Source organism: Cottoperca gobio, chromosome 17 (genome assembly GCF_900634415.1).
Source record: "Cottoperca gobio chromosome 17, fCotGob3.1, whole genome shotgun sequence".
In the NCBI taxonomy this organism is placed as follows: Eukaryota; Metazoa; Chordata; class Actinopteri; order Perciformes; family Bovichtidae; genus Cottoperca; species Cottoperca gobio.
The window spans coordinates 21,655,181-21,673,606 of record NC_041371.1 but is presented as its reverse complement, the minus strand read 5'-3'; the positions used below and the strand labels follow the sequence as shown (position 1 = coordinate 21,673,606).

Genomic DNA, 18,426 nt, shown 5'->3' with positions numbered 1-18,426 from the left:
TTTACACCATAATTCCAATTAATTGCAAGCTAAACCCAGAGAGTATGCAGCTGTCAGCTTGACATTTAAAATGTTTTATATATATCTACAGGCAAACATACACTTTAAAACATAATAAAAGTTACATTTCAAATAATGAATAACTATGCGGTTAGGTTTAAATTAATTTCTATTATTTTCCTATTATTAACATCAAATAACAGATCTTCTTCCTAGGAAATTAGAGACCTACTCAATAAAGCTTTACTGATGGATATTGATGTTCCTGTTATTAAATTGGCATTGAATGTCGTATGATAAATTGGTGTGTCCTTTCGCTGGTATTGTATGTATTGGCATTGTACTGTTTCTTTAATTGTTTGCTTTGGGGGTCGGCCTGATCTCCGGGATTTGTTGGCACATTGCATAGAAAAGATTTCAACCATAATCAAATATATTTTAACCTTACCACCTATAATCATAGACACTTTTTTTAAACTGTTGAGTTAGAATTTATTTGACACCCTGCTTAGAAACAAAACACTATTATACAATCGGGAGGATCTTTTGACCAGTTTGAGCCTGATGACTCCCCGTACTCCAATGGACACGTGATCATAAATAAGTTATAAATACAGGTGGTGCATCCGATTGTTTCTTGACACACAGGCGGACTGAGGACTGACATGGCGTCGACAAGCCGGTGCGTAACAATCTTAACCAAATATAACGCCTCTCCCTTCTTCATGGGTGGCTCTCACAATGTTATTTGGAAAATGTCGAATTAGACGTGATGAGAGAAGCTAGTGCTAGTCGAAAAACATCACGTCCTTATTCGTAACGCTAGGTGTACGATGTATTGTGCCAGTGAGTGGCTAACGGTGCTTAGCTAGCTAGCTGGTTAGATATTGCCAGAAGTCTCTTTCTGTATCGCTGTTCTCTCAGTGTTATGCTGTGGTCATTTGATTATCACGTTATCGTCGCTTGGCATCGTAGAGTTGTTTCCGCCACCTTTTACGGTTAACAGAAACTGCTAATGTAGTTTGAAGCTGAAACTTATGTTAACATACGAACTTGCTTAATGGACACTAGCGGTCACTGCTAGCAGACTGGTTTCCTGTCGTTTGTAAACACAGTGTGTTTTTTCTGTACAGTTTGTCTACATTTAGCCTTTACGCAACATTAGTCGGGAGCGTATCTATGTCCCCGGCTTAGACTCTGGCTTTAGTTGGGTACACTGACGTTAACTAATTATGAGTGTTTGCTTCTCTTTCCTCTCATCTGGTGTTTAGTTACGATCACTGTAACAGTGTTTGTCTCATCAGTGTGCCGATCTAAAGGAGAGGGTGGAAAGTGTAAATGAAGAAGAATGTTATGGCGCTGATTTGACGCCGATTAGATCATCTGTTTTTTTATTTCGCCACATCATCGTGACGTTTTGGTTGTTGGATTTAGTCCAACAACCAACGTGTACATGTTGTTATATTAAAACGACACCTAAAAAGACCGATTAATCAATTAGTCTATTGGCAGAGTATTAAGTATGAACTAGCAAAAATCCAAAATATTCTCGGAATCCAGTTTTTTTTGTTTTGAGGATTTTGTCCTATATAACTAGATTGAATGATTTATCATTTTGAATGTTACTTTATGGTCTTGAGAAACCGATGAGCAATTTTTCTTTCACTTTTCTTTTTAACATTTCATACACTGAGCAATTAAAGAAGAAAATAATAGGCATATTAATCGATGATAAGAATATTTTCATATTGGTCACCCTCCTAACCTGTTGTTAAGCTTTGCCCTTACGTTGTTTGATGTTGACTGTGCCGTTGAGACAGTTAATTGTCCATAATTCTATTCGTTGAAATTGTTTTCCTTAATGTCTGGATTCACATGTTTAAATTGAAGCCCACTTCAGCAAGTTTTGATAAAAAAAAGTCTCTGCAAAAAAGGGAAAGTAAAGTGAAAATGACACCTGGACCATGAAAAATGATTTATTTTTCTCCCCATAGTATTAAAAGTCTCACTCTGCAGTTTGAATCTTCATCATCATTCCCATCTTTTTTAGATTACACTTTGTATCTGTAAAGTAGATTACACTTTGTATCTGTAAAGTAGATTACACTTTGTATCTGTAAAGTGTGTTTTGTGTCGTGACCTCAGCATGAGCTCTCTCTCTGTACCCGCCCTGTGTTTGTCGTCTTCATTTTCCTTCCTTCCCCATATTTTCCTTGTCTTTTGAGCTGTTTGATCACTTAACCGTTGTCCTGCTTTTGTAGCGGAGATGCTCTCGCCCTTCCCAGAGTTCAGTGTCCCAACCACCCTGATGCCATACTGGTGGAGGACTACAGAGCAGGGGACATGATTTGCCCTGAATGTGGCCTTGTAGTAGGTCAGTATACACACTACGAACATGTGCAATTTTGCTTTTGAATCGTAGAATACATTCCTCCTTTCCATTTGGTTTCCTGTGCTTGTTTCTTTATATGTACTTCACTCTGTTGAACTCTATCATTGTCTGATAATCATAGTTGTCAGCACACACACAAAGGTTTCTCAGTTTCTAGCCAACGTATTTAAAATGATTCTGCGTGTTCTGCTGGTGTTGACAGGCTACACAAGGACAGTTTCCAAAGCATAAAGCTACACGCTGGAAAGGCTAGGCACAATAAATGTATCTCTCTGTAATATCATTTAACCTGTCCTTGGAAATTAGGCTACTTCTACATTTTTGTTACAGAGAACAAAGTATTATTGTACTCCTCATAATAAAAGGTCTTGTTTGATACTTAAGATCTTTCTCTCTTTCCCTCACATGCACTCAAGGACACATTTAGTGGGATTTTTCAAACATAGTTACAAAGCCACACACGCGTCTCATTTGTTTTCCCTCGGTTTCGTTGTCTGTTCTCGTACTGGACAGCAGCATTTATTTTTTGTTCGTTTACAGTTTCTTTGAGGGTTTCACAATAAAATGAGCATAGATAACCAAAGGAAAGTCCTCCATTTTAAGTTCTTTGCCACTCTCAAAGTCGCAAACTGTGCCTTCAAACATCCACTCCATTCAGGACTGATAGCGCTGCTGGATAATAGCTTTCCTCCTGCGTATGTAGGCTGTAGTAGCTTTATAAAATGCAGAATTTAACTGCACAACAGCTGCGAACATAAACCAGGTAAAAAAAAAACAGGTAAAAAATGGCAGGTATCCATGTTGAAATAACAACAGGTAGGGATGATGTGAGAAGTGTTTGAGCCACAAGACTTCTTTCACCGCCCTGATACCAGTGATAGATGTGGTAAAGAGGATGGAAAATAAATCAGAGGAGCTTTTGAATAAACGGTTAACATTTACTGCTGCAACAGCCATGTCTCGTGTTTTTATAAATCTAATTTATTGTCAAGGCACATACAGACACGAAAGGCACAGACTTAAAGTGTATGAAGCAAAAATCCTTTTAACATGTGATGCAGACTGTAAGACAAAGCTGTGGGGAACACGCAGTTCTCCTCTAACGAGCCCCCTGAGCAGAGAGCATGTCAGGTGGGAGACGAGAGACGTCAGCCGCTCTCTCATGAAAGCCAAAGTGCCCTCTATTCCTGCTCCCATAGCTGTGGCTGTCCTCTAAGGAGATGACGATCAATATGCTTCGAGAAGTTAGAAAGACTTATGGATGGTAAAAAAAAAAGCCTAACAGGATTAAAATATCAAAAATCTGCTACACAGTTCCAAGAACAGTCTTGATGGATGGCAATATGCTCTGCTGTTGTCACACCTTTGTGTCCTTTGTACATCTTCGATTTGATGCAATTGAACGACTGAACATTGGTTTAGATAATTTTATTATGTCTGTCTGACATCATACAGTGATGGGAACATGAGAAAGAAAAGAGGCAAGGGATGATGTGTAAAGTGTTTCAGCTGTAATACAATATAGTAGTACAATTTAAAGAGGGCTAGACGAGCAGAAGAAAGAAGCATTAATATTTATAGTATTTGAGTCTCGGAAGATTTGCATGAGGGAATCGTGCTGAAATATGGCACCATCTTCTGCTTAATTATTCCAGAGGGATGTAATGTGGCCAGACATGACTCAGTGAATGCATTTTATTTCTGTGCACTTACTCTTTGTATGTGCAAGTGACTCGCACAACTTTAACCAAATCTTTCACATTTGTCAAACTACCATTCCCTGCTTGTTTCTGTCGATGACGGAAGACTTAGAAACATGTTTTCAAGAACAACAGGTGAAGCCATCAATGCACAACATTGAAAAGTTGACCTAAAAAACAAAACAAGATGGATGTTTAGGTTTGTCCAGTTCAGTCTGAAAAAGCCATTAAACCAAAACTCAAAGGCCTAAAGAATTAAAAAAAAAACTTTTGGTTTTAAGTATAAATCCAAAGGGAAGATGTTGTTGGTCCCTGGGAGGAGAAGATGTTGTTGGTCCCTGGGAGGAGAAGATGTTGTTGGTCCCTGGGAGGAGAAGATGTTGTTGGTCCCTGGGAGGAGAAGATGTTGTTGGTCCCTGGGAGGAGAAGATGTTGTTGGTCCCTGGGAGGAGAAGATAAGATGTTGTTGGTCCCTGGGAGGAGAAGATGTTGTTGGTCCCTGGGAGGAAAAACTACATTTGTTGATTAGATTAAAGATTAAAACACTTATTAACTCGAGCTTAAATATTTTCTATACGTTTAGCAAATATATAATTGTGTTTGTGACCATCAACGTTTAAGTAAATCTTCCATTTCAATACCTTCTCCTCAGGTGACCGTGTAATTGACGTTGGCTCAGAGTGGAGGACGTTCTCCAATGAGAAAGCCCTCAAAGATCCATCCAGAGTGGGAGACGCCCAGAACCCACTGCTCAATGGGGGCGACCTCACCACCATGATCAGCAAGGTGAGCTGTCTGTTGTTGAAAATTAGCCGCATGTGCATTCTGTCCAAAATTGCAGTTGTTCCATGATGTTGGTCTTTCATGTAAGCAGATCAAATATCCAGTGTGTGTCAATGTCTTCTGCACCAGAGTACCTGCAATCACTTCTAACCACATCCTCGATGTCGTCTCTTGAAATACGACTACATATTTCACTGATGAACATCCACTGTTTCCACCACAGGGAACTGGTGCAGCTAGCTTTGATGAATTCGGTAACTCAAAGTACCAGAACCGACGGACCATGAGCAGCTCTGACCGGGCCATGCTCAACGCCTTTAAAGAAATCAGCACCATGGCAGATCGCATCAACCTGCCAAGGAACATCATAGTAAGTTAAAAAACTCAAATCTGTTCCTGTGCTGTTAAGCTTAAGCAAGTGTTGGTTAACCAGTCAAATACAAAGAGATGCGCATGTGAGCAAAGAGAAATGAAAGTGAACTTCATGTGGGTATTATGAACTTAACGAGTCTGTAGTTCTGTATGTGGGTTGAAGACCTGTTGATGTGCATGTCTCCTGTATGAAAGCGGTATACAAGGTCTGCAGTCTTGTCCCTTTAGCTCGAGACATTGACTTAATAATGTACATGATGATGATAACATTTATTTAAAATAGGTTTTATCGGTTTATTTCTCAAACCCCCTTCATGCACACCTCCTTCTGATTCAAACAGCATTTTTTTATTATTAGAAATGAAACATTTTGAAGGGACTTGTGAGGTTTGTTTGTACTATTTATTTATTTTTATGTTGTTGGAAATGGTTCTCAGGCTTCTTCACATTCAGCTAAACACTATGGCATCTGTTCCAGCACAATTTAATCCATGTTTTAAAAAAAAACAAACAACTTTAAATATGTGATTTGATTTGTGCTTTTGTCATAAAGGGGATAGAAATAATGTAAATGTTTTTTCTGTGCAGGACAGAACAAACAACTTATTCAAGCAGGTTTATGAACAGAAGAGCCTGAAGGGCCGCGCTAATGATGCCATTGCTTCGGCCTGTCTCTACATCGCCTGCAGACAAGAAGGTGTACCGAGAACATTCAAAGGTCCGAATAACACGTTTAATTTTCCTGTAATAATGTAGCGCAGAAGGAAACATGGACGAGAGGCTCATCTGAGCCGAGGAGGACGCTATAAATGTTTGATTACATCGCCTCTCATCCACGCTACTTCTGGGCGGTGATACGGTAGAAAGAAAATAGTTCCTACATGAACCTGCTCACAACCAGCTCTGTGGATTATCTTGTGTAACCAGGTCATGGTTTCTGGAAACTTTACTGTTGAGTTTCTAAAATGTATTTGTCGGCTCTTTGAGCTCCACAAGCAGAGAGCATCTAGTTCCATTATATTAGAGAGAAGACAGACATCTCTACAGCTGATATCTCCAACACTCTGCACCTCACAACAAACTATCTACATTAATAAATAGCTCTACAGGTAAGAGGGGAAATATTTTAGATTTTGGGATGAACTGTCCCTTTAAAAATAGTGATGTCAGTTAGATTGTGGAATATTAAATCATTCATCTTTTCTCACAACATCTTAGCCTTTCTTATTCCCCGGTGTGCAGAAACGACAGGATATTAACTTATTTTAAAAAATATGAAAAAAAGTAAAACTGTCTTATCTTGTCAGCATCGGCCATGTGTGCATCCTTCAAACGAGTTTCTGACCCTGATCTCTCCGTCCCTCCACAGAGATCTGCGCTGTCTCTCGGATCTCCAAAAAGGAGATTGGCAGGTGCTTCAAGCTGATCCTGAAGGCGCTGGAGACCAGCGTGGACCTCATCACCACCGGAGACTTCATGTCCCGCTTCTGCTCAAACCTGGGTTTGCCCAAACAGGTGCAGATGGCGGCCACCTATATCGCCAGGAAGGCTGTGGAGCTGGACCTGGTGCCCGGCAGGAGCCCCATCTCAGTGGCTGCAGCAGCCATCTACATGGCCTCCCAGGCCTCCGCAGAGAAGAAGACCCAGAAAGGTGAGTGATACTGCTGCGATAATACTGTTGATAAACAAATGTTGAGACCGGAGGTGGGAAAATAAATAAGTTATATTCACATGTGCTGGTAGTAGAGGTCTTCCTAGGCCAAAGCTTTTGGACCCAGTCTGACCTGTAAAACATCTACGGAAGACTTATGAAGGCCAGACATAAACAAAGTTTTTAGCATTTCGAGAATAAATTAACCGTTCAGTACATGTGCTGCGTCAGCAGTTTGATTTATTCTCAAAAGTTCAAAAATCAACATTTTAACTTTATTCTCGAATTGCAAAACAACTTTTTTTTTTCTTATGCCTGACCCTAATACTGAAAGTTGGACTTTATTCTCAAACTTTATTTAATTGGTGACATTTTGTCTTTATTCTCGAAATGTAAAACAAAAATCTTGGTCCTGCTTTATTTTTCCGTTATGCCCTAATACTCTTTATTCTCCCATTACAAAGATACTTTACAGACAGTAAAATGTGTTGGTGATTAAACACCCATAAACTACTGCTTGTCAAACATCAATGTGTTTATGGTATGTATTACTATTGTATGCATTATGTTCATCGGTATCAAATAATCAAAGCCACTGGATAAATGTAGTTTATACTGTAGTACAATATAGCCCACTAACATTCAGTCAAGTAAAATGGTGAATTCTCACTAAAGTGAAAGTAGTTGAGTGAAGTGCATCACTCGTTAGTTGTTCATGTAACACCTGTGGATCGGACCTAATAAAAAGGGAAATGGGTAAAGCTGAGTTGGCATGACGCCTCAGTGGTCTGATAATAATATCTCTGCAGAGCTCCGGATGTGATGCTTTTCTAACTGGATCAGAAGAATTGTCATTTTATTTCCGCTTTGTTTGCATTTTTGAGCTACAGAAAAGTAGTTTTGAAAGTGCAGCCGGTTTCAGATTCTACACGGTTTAACCCTTGAACCGTCTCTGATGCTTCCACAGAAATCGGGGACATTGCCGGAGTTGCAGATGTTACGATCAGACAGTCGTACAGACTCATCTACCCCCGCGCTGCAGAGCTCTTCCCTCCAGACTTCAAATTTGACACCCCCGTTGACAAGCTGCCCCAACTGTGAAGACGGCGCTCCCTACTCAGTGACAACATTTTTCTGCTGTACTTACAGGATTGTATTCTTTCATTAAAATCGTGTTTGTGTTGGATTTGGAAGATTTCTCTTGTCCCTCCTAAGACTTGTTGCCTTTGCCGAGGCGCCCTCACAGGAATAAAACGGACACATTCCAGTGCTTAAACAAACAGCATCATGTGTATATATGTCCAAGTGTGAACATGTAATCGATGCTTGCAATTTTAGGCCGGTTTCATACTGTATACACAAAACGTTTGTTTTTGTAGAAAAGTGACCTGGTTCTAAGTAACTTAGAAGCAAAGATGGTGATCAGCTCATGGTTTGAATAAAGTTAAACATTTGTTTACATAAAATCTGTTTCACTATTCCGGTTATTGTCTTCAACAGAGCGAGAGCACTTGATACATCATTAGTTTCCAGAGTGAACAAGGCAGGTAAAGTACTCGAGTAAACCGTTAGGCTGTTTTCAATCTCTGGTACAAATACAAGCAAAGCCACTATTACAAATGTTTAATTTGTGCATCATGATGGGCAACATCGACTGCAGGAATGCCTTCTCTTTTTTTACACCGGGGTGAACTGCAACAGTTGTGACTTGAGTATTGGTGTACCATCCATGAAGTTCTGGATCTGTTCTGGCAACAACATGCACAAGCAAAGAATAAAAAACAAAAACTTTGTACAATCGATTTTCATTAAGAAACTTAGATAATTAAAAACTATTGATAAAATTAGTGCTTTCAGCTTGTGTACATACAGTTTGTATATATAACATACCTGCCCTCCCCTGTAGTGATTCATAACAAGTCTCCAACATTTGAGTGTCAATTTGCATGTTACATATAAACAATCAGCTGGTTCCACGGGTTCACAGCCTGAACAATGTGAAGCATTCAAATGGCATCATGAGACACCTAGAATAGCAACGTTTCCGATGTTCCCAACTAAACAGCTCAACACATCTTTTCTTCATCTGTCAAATAGTGTTTTAACCATGAGGAGTTGTTTGCTGCTTCAAGAGGGACAGGATGAATTTGGTTTTGGTAGCTTTTAACTGTGCGACTCACTTTAGTGCTTTCACTTTGACTGAGGTAACAAGAAAAATGCTGTCAGGTTCACCACAACCAGCTGTTCATTGAGGAAGTCAACGCCTTTTCAACAAAACAAAACGAATCCAACAGAACTCAGCTCAGAAAACAAATTAATTTAATGTTTGATTGCTCCAAAAGATACTGCAATACTAAGCAGCACTTTGTTTAGAACTGAGTCCAGCTGAATATCTACAGAGCCACTAGAGGGCATCAGACAGAATATTTAATAATTTAGCATTATTTCTTCTGGCCAAAAGGCATCTTTAATTATCCACTCATTTCCAAATACTACACTAAGTGATGGCAGTGCATTAAACACTGATAAGACTGCTGTCTTATACTAAAGAGTATTATTATCCTCATGTGGGTTCTTGTATGCAGACATGGAAACACCGTAAGAAAGGTGAGTGTTTTAACGGATCATGGACAGACCTGTAGTGTAAAGACTCACTTTGACTTTAAGAGGAGAAGCAGCAGTAGTAGTCAAGATGTTTGTTGTGCTTGAGTGATAATGCTTTGAGCACTTTAAATTCACTCAACAGCCGGCAGAAATGTCAAACTTTACAGTGAGATAGGATAGGATGTCCGTTGGCGAGGGCTTTTCAAATAAAGAAGAGGAAAATAACACGACAATAAAATATATACGACTGAATATAATCTGTACAGATCCAGAAAAAGTGAAGACGGTGACACTGAATAACATGATTGTGATATTGCCGTCTTCTCGGAGTTCATATGAAAAACATTCTCAGTGGTCAGACAATGGACACGACGACGACGTGTGCAGGAGGACAAAGCATCCCTCCTCCTTCACTCTCCAACAGTTTCATTTGTTTTCTTTTTCTTAAAAAAAAAAAAAGTTCTTCATGTGGATTAAAAAATAATTGTGGAGCTTCAGGACTTTCTTCTCAATGGCACAGAGTTCTGCCCGAAGGCTCGTTGCTCCTCAACATTCTGGGCAAGGAAGAGGAAAAGTTTTTAAAAATGACGTGAGCTACAGTCATTGCTGTGTTGGTTGGTTCACAGTGTGTGTGTGTGTCTGTGGGGGGGGGGTCAGGTGGAGCTAACACCAGTCAGCGATGTAATCAAAGTCAGAGAACATGTTCTGCTCGTCGGAGTTCAGCGCTCGGGGTTCCCTGGGCGGGGTTAAGATCGGAGCCTCTGAGGTAAATTCATCGTCGAAATTGCTGACGTCGTTGGTGCCCTGAATCGTCGGCACGAACGGCGGCTTCACCTTCTTCGCCAACAGTCCGTTCCAATCCATGTTCTGGCAAAAGAACAGAGAGGTGACATTAGTGTTGTTTGAAAAGACACAATGATGAATGAAATTGTGTTTGCGTTCCTTACCCTGAAGAATAGATGTTTCTTAACCTCCTCTGCGTCCCTTTCTCCGGCTCCCAGTCGTCGTTCTGGACTCCTCCTCAATAGCTGAGCACAAGGAGAAGCAGAAGCTACGGTCAATATCAAACTGACATGCACTTAAATCCTCATGCTCCACACAGTGAGGGAAATACAAGCAGAGTTTGCACTTTTGTCATTATTCAGTTTTGAATTCATCACACAAGACGGATTCCTTCCTCTCAGTTTCTCTCTACACACCCTCCTCATGATGGAGATGGCCTCGGTGGAGAGGAACCGTGGGTAGCGGACTTCATCGTTGACGATGCTGTCAAACACCTCCTCCTCATCGTCACCAGGGAAGGGCGACTGAAAAGAGACGAAGATGAAAAAGATGAAGCTCGCTGAACACACAGCAGACCGATCCCTCAGATCATCCAGTAAAGGGCTCCTCCCTTCTCCTCTCTGCTCCTCCCTTCTCCTCCCTGCTCCTCCCTTCCCTTCTCCTCCCTGCTCCTCTCTGCTCCTCCCTGCTCCTCTCTGCTCCTCTCTGCTCCTCCCTGCTCCTCTCTGCTCCTCTCTGCTCCTCCCTGCTCCTCTCTGCTCCTCCCTGCTCCTCCCTGCTCCTCTCTTCTCCTCCCTGCTCCTCCCTGCTCCTCCCTTCTCCTCCATGCTCCTCTCTTCTCCTCCCTTCTCCTCCCTTCTCCTCCCTGCTCCTCTCTTCTCCTCCCTTCTCCTCCAAGCTCCTCTCTTCTCCTCCCTGCTCCTCCCTTCTCCTCTCTTCTCCTCCCTGCTCCTCCCTTCTCCTCTCTTCTCCTCCCTGCTCCTCCCTGCTCCTCCCTGCTCCTCCCTTCTCCTCCCTTCTCCTCCCTTCTCCTCCCTGCTCCTCCCTTCTCCTCCCCACAGCCTACACAGATTATAGTGACTCAGTTATAGTGACACGACCACATGAACTGTGTCTGCTACAACAGTGTCTTCTTTTAAAAGTGGACTAAAAAATGTTTAAAGTGTTATTTTAGAATCAGTATTATGTTCCCTCTTTAATAATAATAATAATGAATAATAATGCCCTTATTCCCTTTGTATTGTAATACCACCTTATCTTGTATGTTTTTATATATGCAACACTCTTATTTCTTATGTTATTGTCTTGTAAGATCTTTGCTTATTTTGGATCACAGTGAGTCTATGAAATGTATAAATAAACTTGATTCAGCGTGAATCTCGATGTAAAATTACTAAATGTTTGCAAAAGGTTTTGTAAAATCAATATCATTCGTACTGAACCTCCTGAAGAAACCTGCACTCACCTCCCCAACCAGCATCTCAAAGATGAGGACCCCCAGCCCCCACCAGTCCACAGCGCGAGTGTACGACGTCTCAGTCAGAACCTCAGGAGCTAAAAACTCTGGCGTGCCACAAAACGTGCTGGTGCGGTCCCTGAAGCCCATTCCTGAAAGCAACACAGATGCTGTTTAACAAAAGGACCAATCCTCCTCGAACCGTCTCCCCGTTAAGCCTTCATCATCAATAACTCATGTCGGGAATATTCAGGGCGATGGTTTCACTTTGAAGCTACGATACGAGTCTGGAGCAGGTTTATTATCGTGAACTAAAACTGAACTGAAACATGTTGCCTGGTTAAACTAACAAAACGGATCATACATTCATTTCACTTTTTTAGCTGTAATATATAATTACAGAAAAAAGGTGACAGCATAAATGTCCATCAACTCTCGTGACATTGAACCACACAAACTGCTTCACAATTACCCTTTTTCACACGCAGTCTAGTCTTGTAGAATGAAATGACCAGGACATGATTTAAATGTTGTCGTAGATCAAGCTCTTCACCTCGGGTCGACAGTGCATCCGGAAAGTATTCATACCTTCACTTTATCCCCATTTTATTATGTTACAGCCTTATTCCAAAATGGATTAAATAAAAAAATGTTCTCAACATTCTACACACAATAAAACACATAATGACCAAGTGAAAAAAGGTTTTTAACATTAAAATATCACAAGTACACAAGTATTCACACCCTTTACTCAATACTTTGTTGAAGCACCTTTGGCAGCAATTACAGCCTCAAGTCTTCTTGATGCTACAAGCTTGGCACCTGTTTCAGGGAAGTTTCTCTCGTTCTTCTTTGCAGATCAGGTCGAATGGGGACCGCCGATGGACGGCCATTTTCAGGTCTCTCCAGAGATGTTGAGTCCGGCCTCTGGCTGAGCCGCTCAAGGACATTCACGGAGTTCTCCCGAAGACACTTTTATTTTGGCCGCGTGCTTCGGATGGTTGTCCTGTTGGAAGGTGAAACGTCGGCCCAGTCTGAGGTCCACGTCTGGAGCAGGTTCTCATTCAGGATCTCTCTGTACTTTTCTCCATTCAGCGTTCCGTCGATCCTGACTAGTCTCCCAGTCCCTGCCACTGAAAAAAACAACACAGCATGATGCTGCCACCACCGTGCTTCACCGTTGGGATGGTAATGCACAGGTGATGAGCAGTGCATGGTTTCCTCCAGACGTGACGTTTAGAATTGAGGCCAAACAGTTCAATCTTAGTTTGATCAGACCAGAGCATCTTGTTTCTCACAGTCCTCCAAGCAGCTTTCATGTGTTTTGCACTGAGCAGTGTCTTCCGTCTGGCCACTCGGCCATACAGCCCAGATCCATGGAGCGCTGTAGTGATGGTTGTCCTTCTGGAAGGTTCTCCCATCTCCACAGAGGATCTCGGGACCATCGGGTCCTTGGTCACCTCTCTTACCGAGGCCCTTCTCCCCGATTGCTCAGTTTGGACGGGAAGCCAGTTCTAGGAAGAGTCTTAGTTGTTCGGTGTTCTTGGGAACCTTTAATGCAGCAGAAATGGTTTTGTAGCCGTCCCCAGCTCTGTGCCTCGACACAATCCTGTCTCTGAGCTCCACAGGCTTCCTTTCACCTCCTGGTTTGTTTTTTGCTCAAAAATACATTGTGAACTGTGGAGCTTACATAGAAAGGTGTGTGTCTTTACAAATCATGTCCAATCAATTTAATGTACCACAGGTGGCCTCCAAACAAGGTGTAGGAACATCTCAACCATGATCAATAGAGATCGGATGCTCCTGAGCTTCATTTCAAGTGTCACTGCAAAGGGTGTGAATACTTATGTACATGTGATATTTTATTATTATTTTTAATACTTTTGCAAAAATCCCAGTTGTCATTATGCATTATTGTGTGTAGAATGTTGAGAGAAAACAATTTAATCCATTTTGCAATAAGGCTGTAACATAACAACATGTAGAAAAAGTGAAGGGGTCTGAATACTTTCCGGATGCACTGTATGACCTTGAAGAGGACTCAAGCTGATCAAATCAACAGATGTAAACATTATGGTTATTCCTACAGTTCTGCAACCAGGTAGTCTGTGTGTACATGGAGCTACATGCTTCTGAGACATTACACCTGGCCCTAACAAAAACCAACTAAACCTTTCTGAAGAAAAAACGAATATGAAATAGAAAAGTCAAACTTGAAAATGCAAAACTATTAACCTTGCTCTGGAGATCCTATTACAATGCTCTTCTTCTGGTTTAAAGTATAAAGCCTTCACTTTAACGTGCTTTGCCATTTTACCTTCTTTGCAAAGCCCAAAGTCAGCAATCTTCACATAGCCCTCTGTATCCAGGAGCAGGTTATCCAGCTTCAAATCTCTGGAAATTAAAAAGAACATTTTAGAAGACGTCACGCTGCGGACACATGTGGGACTGAATCGAAGACTTCACATCACTCAAACTGCTCACCGGTACACAATCTTATGGTCATGTAAGAACTGCAGTCCCAATACGACGCAGGCTGCATAGAATCTGCAAGCGAACAAAAACAGCCAGTAAATGAGAGAACGATGAAATCCAAGAGGCCCTTCAGAAACAAACCACTGACGGACATTCAGACACTCACATGGCTCTGAGCTCGGAGAAAACATCCGCGTGGATGTGCATCATCAGGTCGCCTCCCGCTGCATACTCCATGACGAAACAGACGTGCTCCTGCGTCTGGAAGCACGCAAACAGGTTGACCAGGAAGGGGTGGCGGACGCTGTTGACCGCTTCGAAAATCCTCTTCTCACACATGAGGCTGGCGAGGAGAGGAGACCGTGAGTTACAGAAGCACAAGGCACTGAAGTTCCTCCTCGTACACCCCCGCCTGCTCCTCACAAACTATTTCATTTTTTTTCTTTCTGATTGCAGTGTTTGTGTTAGATCACCTGCTGAGCAGAGACTGTAAATGTTTACCTGTCCACCTCATCGCGAGCCACGATGTCTCCTTTCTTCAGCGCTTTGATAGCGAACATCTCTCCTGTGCTTTTATATTCTGCTAACAACACCTGAGGAGGGGAAGCAGAGGAGACGCTTGAAACAAACTGCCTGCTTGGTCCTGTGAGACTAGAGCGGAAGATTACATAAAACGTAAAATACATTGAAGTAATATTTCAAGCGAAACATTCCAGGTTCTGAAGCGTGAGGATTTGATGCTTTTCGTTGACGTATTTGACAGTAACATTTCATATTTCCGTATTGTTGGGTCACATAAAACCTGCACGTTAAAAGACGTCACCTTCAGCTTTGGGAAATAATAAATCAGGGTTCATACAGAAGTTAGATTTAAGACTTTTTCAATGCCACTAGGAATTAAATTTAAGATAAAAAATGATGCGCAATTTATCTGTGTGACGTTAATGTGATTGGTTAATTAGTTCAATTATATATATTTTTAAAAATAGACCAATTATTTTGAGATTTTACAATTCAACGTCAGAAAACAAAGGTTGATAAAATATTACGTCCCAAGTCTCAACTTTAAGACTTTTCAACTGTTGATTTAAGATATTTTAATACGAATTAAGGCCTTCATTTACATGAATTAATTCAGTGCCTTTTACAGACTTTCTAAGGATCTGCAAGGACCCTGTTTACTACTTTCTAGCAGTTGTTATACTCTTTTTCCAACACAACATGATTTCTGTCAAATGTTGTATTTGTACTGTGTTGTTTATCCTGTACACACGACATCTATTGCACGTCTGTCCGTCCTGGGAGAGGGATCCCTCCTCAGTTGCTCTCCCTGAGGTTTCTTCCATGTTTCCCCTCTTTAATTATGGGGTTTCTTTTAGGAAGTTTTTCCTTGTGCGATGCGAGGGTCTAAGGACAGAGGGTGTCGTAACCTGTACAGTCTGTAAAGCACACTGAGACAAATGTATCATTTGTGATATTGGGCTATATAAATACATTTGATTTGATTTAGACAAAATGATTATGTCAGGAAAAGAATAGATTAACAGATTAACAGATAATGACAATCAGCAGCCCTATGTTGGATGATCGATTGAAGCATACCTTTCCAAAGTGACCACGTCCGAGGACTGCCACACATTTGAAGTCTTGGAGACTGAAGTGGAACTGCTCTTCTTCCCTGGAAAGAGAGCAGAGTTTACATTTGTACACTTTACTGTTTTTAATGTGGAGAGTCCTGCATGAAGCTGCCAGGGGGCAGTGTTTACACCATGTTAGTGTTTCAGCTACACCTGAATATTGAACATTACGACTGAACACAAGAGGTCAAGAACAACAAAAGCAACAATGGAGGCAGGTTGCCAGTAAAAAGGTGAGCAGAAGAAGTAAGGTGAGGCGGGCACATGGCTCTACCTGATCTCTGAGTCTTTCGGGATGGTAATGAGCTCCAGGTCTGGATGCTCCATCTCCTGCTCCACCACTCTGTCCAGGTCAGACTTCACCGCCATGCTGTTCCTCTTGTTCAAGAAGTCAAAGGAGGCGAGCGCGTCCTGCAGAGAGGGAACACAAAGCACGAGGATACAAAAGTGAATAAATGTAAAATGGGGAAAACATTGAGGTTTTACAAACGATGAGGAATGGGCTTTTAGGCCTGTTGTCCTAATTATATTATCAAATATGCTTCGACACTCACTACATGATATCACTGTCAATGAATATTCTAAATTCAAATATATATTCAAATTGTAAGTGCAGCACTACAGCGGGGGTCAGCAGTGCGCTCCAGATCAGACTGGAGACGTAACCACTTGAAAGATGGGCGAGTAGTATTTGTTATCTTCCGACGTTTGTACTTTTTAAACCACATCCAATAATCCAACAGCAGGTAGGAAACCTTCAGCCAGCTGACACCTTATTTAGGTTTGTGTAGTGAAATGAGGAGGAATCCATAACATTGATTCAGCCGCTCCTCTTCATTGCGGCGTATTCGAATCAAGCGACAAGAATAGATAGAAACGTGCAGTCTGACTGACGAGTCCGCCGTGAACTCCAGTCAGGACGCGTGTCATGGACATAATGCACAAAAATTGATTTTTGAATAGTTCGAACCTCATGTGTGTTTATAGAAGTGGCCAAAAAATGTTTCATCATTTTGTCCCCCTAACATGAACTGACTCTCACATCAGTCAACAACAGCGATAACAATAATACCTGCACCTCCTCCTTGTCAGGCATCTTATCCTGCACCAGGGGTTCTCGGATGTCGTCGGGGGCTGGGAAGTGTTTGGGTCCTGGGGTGGGCTCTTTGTCAAAGTCCAGCTTGGTCACCAGCGCGTCACTGTGTATGGGCAGAGGTACACAACTTAGTTTTAGTACCAATTCATTACTTATGAACATCCCTAGTCCATGTATGCGTGCTTGAGTACCTGCAGGGTGTGGGAGAACCAGGCAAGCTGCTGGTCCCAGTCTCAGCCGCCTGCGGGCTGAAGGAGTTGGTGCTGACGGTCGGTATAGCTCTCCTCACCAGGCGGCCCCAGGTGGCGATGTTGATGTTCATCTGAGGAGCTCGCAGGAAGGTTTTACCTGATATCCAAGAGGAAAACGAGACAAAGAGCAAAGAGGTGATGACGTTTATAAAGGACAGTAATAAACAGTCAGAGGAGAAAACAAGGAACACAGTCATCTTTCACCACATAGCAACCACTGTCTTTGGTGAATCCAAGAACCAGAAAGACATTATTACATACACCATTCAAGACGTACTTGTCAATGATGCCTGTCTGAGAATCACAAGAGAGGGAGACAATGTCGACTCACCCTGCTGCTTCGAGAAAATCTTCTTTTGTCTTTGCAGCTTTGGTCGCCTCTCAATGACAGGATTGAAAAACGTTACCTGAACAAGAGAAATTAAGATTTAGACAACACAGAAAACAGCTGGTACAACTGTAGGAAGCTCTTCCAGACATTATAGGATGTACTTGTTTCAATGTCACCTGTCAAGTGTCACCAATGAAGGTCAGTAATAGTCTGTGTGTGTGTGTGTGTGTGTGTGTGTGTGTGTGTACCTCAGCAAATAGCATCCCTTGTGGCTCTAGGTACAGACACATCCCATGACGCTGGTTGTCCAAGAAGTCCTCCAGTCGCAGGAACTTGACAGCACAGAGTGAACGCCAGTCACGCCAGTACACCGAGATCTCCAGCTCACGAGACTACAGGACACACACACACACACACACACACACACACACAACACACACACACACACACACACACACACACACACACACACACACACACACACACACACACACACACACACACACACACACACACACACACACACACACACACACACACACGTAAACACACCAACTGTGTTGCGTAAAAACAACAATGTGACAACAGCATAGTTGTAGTTCAAGGACAGAAATGTGTGTGTTACCCGGTCCAGCTCCAATGTAAACTTCTGGTCCCAGGCCTGGTTACTGACGGACTTCCAGCTCGTTTGTCCGACGACCGTGTTGTCCAGCTTCAACACTGCGCTGATCTCATCTGAGGGAACATACAAACGCGTTATGTACGGATCATGGTTTCAGTTAATTACCTTTTTTTACAATCAAAATGTGTTGAACACATTTTGAACGTCCACTTTGGCTACAGTGAAGACGTAATGCAGAGCGGATGTTCTGCGGAATGCATCTTTTTACTGGCT

At 42.0% G+C, this 18,426-nt stretch overlaps 2 protein-coding genes across 4 annotated transcripts in view; one reads left to right on the top strand and one right to left on the bottom strand.

Annotated features, from left to right (window-relative positions):
* Positions 1 to 541: 541 nt before the first annotated feature.
* On the top strand, positions 542 to 8,368 carry gtf2b (general transcription factor IIB). The gene is made up of 7 exons (XM_029453037.1): positions 542 to 682; positions 2,262 to 2,374; positions 4,745 to 4,878; positions 5,099 to 5,245; positions 5,836 to 5,965; positions 6,617 to 6,898; positions 7,866 to 8,368. The coding sequence occupies exons 1-7, from the start codon at positions 666 to 668 to the stop codon at positions 7,997 to 7,999; spliced, it is 957 nt and encodes a 318-aa protein (XP_029308897.1). The 5' UTR covers positions 542 to 665; the 3' UTR covers positions 8,000 to 8,368.
* A 138-nt stretch (positions 8,369 to 8,506) lies between these two features.
* Positions 8,507 to 18,426, bottom strand: part of pkn2a (protein kinase N2a) — a 30,319-nt gene continuing 20,399 nt past the window's right edge. The window contains exons 8-22 of one of the 3 annotated variants that reach the window (XM_029453034.1): positions 18,157 to 18,266; positions 17,780 to 17,923; positions 17,532 to 17,607; positions 17,141 to 17,297; positions 16,926 to 17,052; positions 16,128 to 16,264; positions 15,819 to 15,894; positions 14,718 to 14,809; positions 14,383 to 14,559; positions 14,226 to 14,288; positions 14,059 to 14,135; positions 11,751 to 11,893; positions 10,702 to 10,809; positions 10,450 to 10,530; positions 8,507 to 10,369 (exon numbers count right to left, since the gene is read on the bottom strand). In XM_029453034.1, the coding sequence (XP_029308894.1) occupies positions 10,166 to 10,369; positions 10,450 to 10,530; positions 10,702 to 10,809; positions 11,751 to 11,893; positions 14,059 to 14,135; positions 14,226 to 14,288; positions 14,383 to 14,559; positions 14,718 to 14,809; positions 15,819 to 15,894; positions 16,128 to 16,264; positions 16,926 to 17,052; positions 17,141 to 17,297; positions 17,532 to 17,607; positions 17,780 to 17,923; positions 18,157 to 18,266 (1,772 nt within the window). In that variant the 3' untranslated portion in view covers positions 8,507 to 10,165. The remainder of the gene's footprint in view (positions 10,370 to 10,449; positions 10,531 to 10,701; positions 10,810 to 11,750; positions 11,894 to 14,058; positions 14,136 to 14,225; positions 14,289 to 14,382; positions 14,560 to 14,717; positions 14,810 to 15,818; positions 15,895 to 16,127; positions 16,265 to 16,925; positions 17,053 to 17,140; positions 17,298 to 17,531; positions 17,608 to 17,779; positions 17,924 to 18,156; positions 18,267 to 18,426) is intronic. The other 2 variants (XM_029453035.1, XM_029453033.1) reach the window with 2 other exon arrangements.